This window comes from Anticarsia gemmatalis, chromosome 5, assembly GCF_050436995.1.
Source record: "Anticarsia gemmatalis isolate Benzon Research Colony breed Stoneville strain chromosome 5, ilAntGemm2 primary, whole genome shotgun sequence".
Lineage (NCBI taxonomy): Eukaryota > Metazoa > Arthropoda > Insecta > Lepidoptera > Erebidae > Anticarsia > Anticarsia gemmatalis.
Genome location: NC_134749.1, coordinates 3,961,155 through 3,970,635, shown reverse-complemented (window position 1 = coordinate 3,970,635; position 9,481 = coordinate 3,961,155). Strand labels below are relative to the sequence as shown.

The 9,481-nt window shown below is 34.4% G+C and overlaps 2 protein-coding genes across 3 annotated transcripts; both read right to left on the bottom strand.

The window, feature by feature from the left end:
• Positions 1–308: 308 nt before the first annotated feature.
• LOC142973332 (snaclec coagulation factor IX-binding protein subunit A-like) lies at positions 309–2,794 on the bottom strand. Its single transcript, XM_076114984.1, has 4 exons — positions 2,403–2,794; positions 2,169–2,237; positions 1,349–1,573; positions 309–504 (listed from the first exon to the last, which is right to left on the bottom strand). Exons 1-4 carry the CDS (start codon positions 2,461–2,463, stop codon positions 335–337), a joined length of 525 nt encoding a protein of 174 aa, XP_075971099.1. The 5' UTR covers positions 2,464–2,794; the 3' UTR covers positions 309–334.
• Positions 2,795–3,934: 1,140 nt separating this feature from the next.
• Positions 3,935–6,185, bottom strand: LOC142973331 (hemolymph lipopolysaccharide-binding protein-like). Of its 2 annotated transcripts, XM_076114982.1 has the most exons (5): positions 6,049–6,171; positions 5,611–5,897; positions 5,144–5,206; positions 4,505–4,726; positions 3,935–4,157 (listed from the first exon to the last, which is right to left on the bottom strand). In XM_076114982.1, exons 2-5 carry the CDS (start codon positions 5,690–5,692, stop codon positions 3,988–3,990), a joined length of 537 nt encoding a protein of 178 aa, XP_075971097.1. In that variant the 5' UTR covers positions 5,693–5,897; positions 6,049–6,171; the 3' UTR covers positions 3,935–3,987. The 2 variants fall into 2 exon arrangements, with proteins under 2 accessions (XP_075971097.1, XP_075971096.1); XM_076114981.1 differs by having other exon boundaries at positions 5,611–6,185.
• Positions 6,186–9,481: the final 3,296 nt, after the last annotated feature.

Genomic DNA, 9,481 nt, shown 5'->3' with positions numbered 1-9,481 from the left:
TTGCCCATAAAGTCAAAGAGGCTATGGAAAATAGTCAGTGCATTCCGATAAAAGGTCGCTGTCAGACATTCCATTTTAAAGATAGTTCTTAAAAATAGAATGCGTGGTTTGTAGTCGTCGATAACATTTTTTTAGCTTTACACAGTACAGTGTTTATGACTGATCATCAATAATAATAAAAATCCAAAGTAAATTCATAATAAAAAGTTACAGTGATCGACTAATGCATTGTTTGCAAAATCTGAAATTCAGCAATCAGTTGATCATTTGTTTCATCTTATAGGAGGGTAAAATAATAATGAAAGAAGCTGAATAAAAAAAATATATATATTTATCATAAGTCCAGTTCTATTTCACATACAAAAGGCTGGTAGATCCCATATTCACCATCACAAGGCCAGCTAAGTAGTTTCAACGTTTTTATAATTACACCACATGTTATGATATCGTCATCTGGCGTAGAACCTTCGCTCCACTCGTGGAATAAGTCTTCCATTGCTTCACCTGAAACAGGAACAAATTTTAGGTATTTTGTCATGGATTTATTGGAGAGCACAGACACTAGGGTCTAAAAAAGAGGCCTAAGATTGACGGCGCGGGTCGACCGGAGCCGACCTTTATAGCGCAATGTTTAATATGTGTCCGATAATTGTGTTTGTAAGTTTTCATGACGTAAGACTACTAAGAACGGGAGTTGTATTAAAAAAAGGAAAATATTTAAATATAATATATCTCATCAGTTTTCTGATCGGTCTGTGCACGTAACCTCGCCAATAAACCGAAGCATGAGGGGCTGCCATTCATTACTGAATCATCATCATTCGTAGTTTTTATCAAATATTAATTAAACACGCTATCAGTCGGCGATTTGTCGATTGATCGATAAACTTTGTTCATCGACTGATTAACCCACTAGTGTATAAAAACTGTTGATAAACTTCAATTTATTATGAATCATAATCTATTTTATCGTCGATCCACGATCGATAAGCTGGATCAACACCTAAATACAATTTCGCACTGAAATCGAATCTAGTGTCGCTTATAATAAAAATACATACGAACAGTTAAAACAAAATATAAATATGAAATAACTGTTATAAATAAATAAATATCATTGGACAACTCACACACGGTTATTTGATTCCAAACTAAGCAAAGCTTGTACCATGGTAACCAAATAACTGATAAACATACTTATAAGCACAAATTTATAGAGATGAATTATCAACCAGGCACAGAAAACATAAATATATGTTCCATATTCCATCAAACGCGAGTAATTCACGCTTCTTGCATTGACGTGAAATCATCTACTAAATATCTTAACAACAATAGGCATAGGTACCTAGAACACTAGTCCATTTCTTTTCTTCCACATCATACTGCAGTCCCACGTGAGTTCCATACTCAGAATTTCGGAGTATATTCTTGGATTTTAAGAGTTTTCCTTCGTCTTTAGTATTTATCACGACGAGATGGCTTCCTTCATCCACACACGTAGAGTTCGCTTCCCTCCACGTTTTTTGCTCATCGTGGTACTTATAACAGCTGTTCGAATAGAATTTGTATCCTAAAAAGAAATAAATGTCGATATTATATTATAATGTAACGAGCCTTGAACGCGATCGAAAATTAAATTAGGTTAGTTTGTATAATTTACGGTCGATGCAATTCGATCGAGACGTCGGGTAAACAAATAATGACGTATACTTTTCAATCGCGTTTAAGATATTACACATTTTAATATTATGTGTTCAAGTCGCGAGAGTTTAAAATCATTAATATCAAAATGAGTTACGATACACACATACAACAGAGACTTTTGCGAGACATGTTTAGCCGAGAGTTATAGTCTGACAACAAGTAAGATTTATTGAAATTGTAATTAATATTCCTGTGTCTTTCCAAAATAAAGTAGCTGTATGAAACAGGCTACCGTCAGCTGCATAAGCCTGAGGATCAATGATGTTCTTTATTCTGAATACCTCTGCAACTGGCGAACATTACATGGAGGGCTCTGTAGGTACTAAGTTGGACTATACTTCCAACGATGTATTTTGGCGGCAGTTCTATGACGAATTCCGAAACGAATAGTTCATCGTAATTAATATATTTAAGCATGTCGTATGAAGGTATATAGTCGTATTTAATAAAACAGATGGTACCTTCGATTTCGCAAGATCCTTCAGCTTCGGCAGCGCGCTTCTCGATAACTCTTGCCGCCGTTTCGATTTCTGCAAACAAAATATTCTAAATAACATAAAACTACATTATTTACCTTATTATTCAATGCAACACTCAAGCAATTTTATCGCCAATTTTCCTTAAAACTGCGATAAAATAAAGTACGGAAATAATTATCAATATTTAAAATTATTAGATAAATTGTTTGTACTTACCAAACGCGGTGATTAGTATTAAACCGACACATATAACAGTAAACAATATTTTAACAAACATTATGAGACACTCACTTCACTGTAACTAGAAATACTTAACTGTTTTATACAAAGTAACATTTTAATCACACATATTGAAAATTAAAAATAAACATGTTCCTCATTGTGTATAAATATGCGATTACGAAATACTATCGCGCCTAGATATCGAAAACTTATCAATTTAATACGTAAGACTAATCAGCGCTCCTAGCGAATGATAATGAAACTAATTTAGACAGGTGACCAAATGTCAAACACGATTTGTATCTCTCGGAAGCTATTCCAAAATCAACGAAACTTCGAACTTTTATTTACTACAGAAACTTGGAAACCGTAGTTTAACACTGCAAGCGTATTTATAAATAAGTCATTTATAAAGATATTCTATCAATAATCCGATAAGATAGTATCAAGTTGAATTAATCGCGCTATATGTTTGTTTATAACTGTGCAATAATAATACTCCTAATGATCAATCAAGTATCAAGACTTGTTCAATGTCGTACTGTCCATAAATGAAGTATTATGTCACCGCTAACGAGCTGTTTTAAACTTCTTATGTTTACAGGGTGATTGTAAAAAATATTGTATAAAAATGATTACGTTGATAAAACGGTTTAGCATTATATTCCATCGTCAGTTGTGCATAATCTTTTTTAACTTAAGGGCGCATATAACTACTAGGGACTAATGTCCCTAGTTGTTATGTGCGCGCTTAAGTAAGCATGTGACTGTGATTGATTAAAGTGGGAGCACAAAACATATATTATGGTCTCGTCAAAAATAAAAAATATTTTACGCCAGTCAGTATTTACGAGTACAAACCATTACAGTAGATATTTAATAGAACAGCCTGTATATGTTTCGTTTCTTCGAACAGCTTTCTCACACAACATCTGAACAAAGACGAATGGACGGCCGAGAATGTTGTTTTTAAAATTACGCGAACTGTATGGTACAAATAATACATTTTTCATGGTATTGAATTTGTCTTGCGAAATATCTGACCAATAAATATTGCATATTAACCAAGAATTTTTGATAAACTTATGCTTTAAAGAAACATAACCATTGCACTACTTCTGATTCTCAACCAATCGAAAAGCCAAAGTATCAATGTTTTGTTCACATTAAATTGTCACACTAGTAACTTATACAGGGAGTGACTATCAACTAGGTACTATCGACTATCCGATAAAGAAATGATCAGTGCTCCAAGCGTATATAGCAAGAACTATTTTCTTGGGGTAATTTTAGTTGTCGGTCTCTCGGTAGTCGAGAGTACTGACTGTAGAAAATCGCGGTTCAGTGCCGCGATTCTCTATTAATATCGACTATCGTCAACCGGCTAGCTATTGAGAAATTGTGCACGAAAATGTAATCAGCGCCTCTAGCGGGCGTAGTAGGAACTATTTTGGCAGTACATTTTAAATGTTCAATCTCGATACTGTATACTACCGACTGTAGAACATCGTACTTCAGGTAAAAAAAAAACTAAATTTATTTCAATTACTCCATTACCTATATTATTTTCATTTCTATATCATAATTTTGTAGTCTTTTCGCAGATGAAGGGCTGATAGATCCCGTATTCACCGTCGCAGGGCCAGTTGATTAGTTTCAAAGTGCTCATCATGACACCACACGTCAGTATCTCGTCTTGAGGCGGAGAGCCTTCTACCCACTTGTTGTATAAGTTTTCCATCATATCTCCTGAAATTTAAAAGATAGACACTATATGTCACGTGTCCTTGTATCTAGGTAGAAGGTACTTGAAATCATGCCTGACCTTTCTAAACGGCCATAGCCAGTTGCGCTCAGCAGTCGGTAAACGATTGTGGGTTAAGTGACACTTGCCGCGGTCTGCTCATTGACGGGTGACCGCTTAGAGTAATTTAAACTGGGTATCTCTGTTCTTTGGAAGGCACGTAAAAAGTCGGTCCCAGTTATTGTCAATTAAGATAGCAGTCGTTAAGCTATATCGAATGCCTTGCGTTTAAACAAGGTTTTGACGCTAGGCTCACCACTAACAAAACAATAAAATAGACCATACTAAATACCTTGAAGACTGCTCCATTTCTGACTTTCAACATTGTACTGCAATCCGACATGAGTTCCGTATGGATTCTGAAGCATGTTCTTTCTCTTCAAGAGGCGCATTTCTTCTATATTATTGATCACGACTAAGTACGCGCCTTCAGACATGCACGTCCAGTATGCTTTGTTCCACGTTAAGGGTGTTGCGTGGTACTTGTAGCAGCCGTTTGACATTAATTTGTAACCTAAAAATAACAATATTTTAGTTTTATTTGATAACTATTGCCATATACCTGAGTAACAACTTCGTATTGAACCATGTGTGCTAGGTTTACGGAGGTCAACAACATTCTAAATTTTGAGCATCGTTGACTCTTAAATTTATGCATCTAACGTTGGCCGGTTGAATGCGATATTTTCTATTGGAGATACACAGAATGATTAATTCATTTAAGTGTAAGAATGTAAATAAATTGTGGGTGCCAGAACTCTGCCAGGCTTCCTTCTAAGTTGGCGGACTATAGTGAAAAAGTATTATCCGATGTTGTATCGCCGTTTTGACGTGAAAGAGGATCAAACATACGGACATATTAACATGTTTGTGATATTAGTATGGATATTGTACTTGTAAATAAAATTATTTAGAAACGTTTTTCACTTACCTGATTTCTCACATGATTTTTGTGCCTCGATAGCGCGTTCTTTAATTAAGTGCGCTTGAACATCTATTAATAAAAAACATATCAGATTTTACGATATAAATATAACACTAGCATTTTCGCTTATAACCTATCAACAAAATTAATTTTGCTAATAGTGTCGATTTTCAAAAAGCGACTACCTATCGACAATTTTTGTATGAAATTCAGATCAGCGCCTCTAGCGGGCGCCGCAGAAACTATATAAGAAAATTCTGAGTGTTTTCTCTCGGTGGTACTGTCTGTACCAAATTACACTACAGCTTAAGTTGATATCACTTGGTAGTACCTAAGTTTTCAATAACGATGTGTTTAAACAAGTAAACTTAATACTAGTTAACAATAAATACACGAAATACTTCACTATCGTTGTAATAACATACCTACATATGTTATAATGAATAAATAATGAAATCTTTAAAAAAACTTACTTGGAACGATTATAAAGAAAATGCACGCACATAACAAAGTGAAAACAGTTGAAAGGAACATTGTATAACACGAACACTTCATAACCACTCAATGGTTTTACTTATAATGACATAATAATAACATTATTATCCCGTTATTTGTATTAATATATATTTTCCTGTTATGCTTCAAGGTACTACGTGTTTAATTTGATTTTAATGACACACAGACACAACACGTCACCGTGTTTTCACTTATTAATGGTGACTATTTTACCGTTTCTAGATAATTTTAGTAGGTAAAATTACTGTAAAATTGAAATAATATCATCATTAAATCAGACAATATATTAAGAAGAAACTATTCTTTAATTTGAGCTACTAAACTGGCCGTCACTGTTGCACAGTTTTTATTCATCATCTTTACTTAACTTTAAGTAACACAGTAAATTATATTACATTTTTTTTTCATTTTCCTAATACTATTTGTTATAAAATACTTTGACGTAATACTTTGACCCAAAGTAGTTGTTAGTAAACGTGTTTCAACTATAAACTGCAGCCAATCATAATTGAAATGGGAGACTGGTTAGTTAATGTCTTAGCTAATTACATCAATTTCGCTTCTAATTTCACCCGGTTTCCTATGTTTTTTTAATACAAATTAGTTTTCTGTTGTATTTTTTATTGTTTCATTAATAGGTACGGTTTTGTTCCCGCAATGTAAGAGGTAAGGCTTTAGGTCATGCATCTCTTGTCAACACTTGAATTAGTTTTCTTGTGTTTATTTAATACCTATTAATTATCTTACAATTATGTATATAATGAATATTTGCATATAAAAGCATTTTGTATGTAATTTCTTAATGTGTGCGGATTATATGATAACATGATTCATAAGGGTGAGACTCATTAGGAACGTATAACCTTAGGTATAATTAACCAAGTATACCAAAATAAGGAAAAGCCCGAATGCATAAGATAAGCTATTTTTTTTTCATTCCTGTCTCGACTCCAAGGCCAGTGCGATATGAGCTTCAAAATTCATACCACATACAAAATAGAACGCCTGTTTGTCAAAAAGGTGTTGGCAGCGGTGTATGAGATATACCCGCGTTTAACCATTAACAATGTTAGTCCCATGTAAAAGGGGGCGAGCATAGTATATAGCGCTAGAGGCCGCCGGCGACTTCGTCCACATATGTATGTAAATCCCGATCCCTCGGGAACTCCGGTATAAAAAGTATTCCTATGTGTTATTCTGGGTCTTTAGCTACCTAAATACCAAATTTCATCGTAATCGATTCAGTAGTATTTGTGCGAAAGAGTAACAAGCATCCATACATACATACATACTCACAAACCTTCGCATTTATAATATTAGTAGGCTTGTATGAGCTTTAAAATTAAAATATAAATCTGCCTCTGTGTCCGTACGCTCTATACGTTCCGAATTCGCGTAACTGTGTTTCTAGCCTTACTTTACTATCAGGGGTTATCGCAACATTATTGTTTCGTTATCTGCCAATTAAAACGCGTTGGAAATACCTAATTTGTAAAACAATTTCTGCAGTGTAATTAAGATTCAATAGTAAGCTGATCATGCCAAATGTATGATCATTGAATACATTAATCCAATACAAGTTACCCTATTGACTGACCCTTGTATGAACACCTGATTAGCGCCTCTAGCGGAGGCCGTAGGAACTAAATATATTTTTAATGTCATTTTTTTTATTCTCGAAAGCGTTTTTAGAAAATGGGGTTACGGTTAAAAATAAGTCATTTTAAGATCCAAATGGATCAAAATTATCCTTGATCTTTATGTTTTTATTTTTATCATCCCATTTAATTTACTTGATTTTGAAACTGTGACAAGTTTTTAAAAACATTTGGAACCTCAGGGAAATCTATTCTAGCAACCTTGTAAAAGAGCTATTAATTTTAGTATGTTACATATTATTGCAGCATTCTACAAGAATATCGTCTTAACCAATTTACTTTTAACGAAAATAAACGCTTTACGTATTCATATAAAACTTTCGTTTTAGTGCCATCAACTTCTTTTAAACCCACGCTCAGAGAAAGCATTTTCATGCAATATTATCACAGAAATGCATTACGTTTGTCTAATGAATAAATTCTTTGACATATAAAGTCTGGCTAGTTTATTAATATTATTAGCTTATTTGTTTTAATTTAGAGCTCATGCCTTTCATAGTAGAGGTAGTTGTGCTCACTGGTCACTAAACGATCAATAGGGTAAAGCAACCGTGGCGCGAACACATTATAGATATGTGGCCGAACAGTGCTATTTAAGCTGAGCGTCTCTGGGCTTCGGAGGGAACGTAAAAAGTCAATTCGTCTTGATGTCAATGAAGATAACAGTCGTTAAGCCTTCGGATGATGAGAACAGCTTTGCAAATAGTTGACAGTTAACTAAACCATGAATAAATGAATCAATTTTTTTTTAAAGACATCTCCCGTGCTTAGGCTCTCTCTTGAGTCGCGGGGACTTTTACAAACATACAATCAACGGACACAAATTACTACCAGACCCGAAACAATTATAAGCGGATCGCACAAATAATATAATTGTTCCGTATGGGAATCGAACCCACGACCTCCCGACGCAGTGGTCGCAGCATGGCGACCTAAACCACTGCGCCACGTCACACTCTAGTATGTAGTAAGTTGGTAGATCGAACGAATATGTTCTTTGATTTAAACTCTTGTTACTTAAATACACAATATCTTTGGTATAGCAAGTTGATTATTGTTCGTCGGATGAATAACTGTAGAATCCATAGTGACTGCATTTAGATAGCCTGCTTAGAAAATATTATTTCTAACTTTGAAAATATTGCTGGTTGAGTTTAATATTAAAAGGAATATTTCGTACAAATGCACAAAGGTTCTGCTGCATTTATGAATATATCGATTTATGCTCTGGCTGTCTTGTAAGCTAGATAAATTGGCAATAAAAGCCTTTAGTTCCAAGCCATCTGGTTGCCTTAATGAGGTTATTGACCTCTGTAGTCATCATTTCTTTAATGGAAATCACGTAGTAGATATTGATCAGCTATTTATCGTACACCATTTTTGTAGTATACTTCTCTTTTTAAAACGCGATATATTTTAAATAAACTTTACAGTAGAAGGGCCACTTTCTAAAACTATCGAGCCAGCTATCGAGTAGCTCTCAAGTCAACGGCCCCTAGCGTATTTCCTGCTAAGGTAAATGCGAGAGTTTGAGATGTACGTGTGATAGCCTATTTAAAAGAAACTACTTGAACTGACATATGGATGCTTTTTCTCTCGGACAAATCTGCAGGCAGGAGCTAGGTTAGAAATCAGCATATTTGGCAAGTGACTTTAAATTATCAATTTTTACCTATCGCGAATCGTACACCATTAATTAACATATTTAAGTTCAAGGTGTCTTATTTCTTAAACGACGTTTTGACCAAAAGACAAAACTCGTAAGTATGTATAATAAGAAATCTATCTACAGAATAAACACTACTACAATCAAACCACTCAGTTAAGCCAAAACATAGCACCCTTTAAATAGTTAAAATGTCAAGAATAAACCAGAATATAATTCATATTCGACTGGCAAGCAGTAAAATTACTTCAAGACTCGGGCGCCTTATTAAGCACAGCACAGGTCGTTACAAGAATTCACGTTAAAAACTTTGCCAGCGTAATTAATTCGAGATCGCCTTAAATATTGCGCTGCTGGAGAAATTTTAGCGTAACTTTTTATGTGTAGACTATGTTGTGAACGCCGTTCCTGCTTGCTTAAATATTGTGACAAGATTTAAAGCTTCAACAGGGTTAGAAAAAGGAAGGCTTGGAAGTAGTCTAAATGATTTTCTTCTTCATAGAT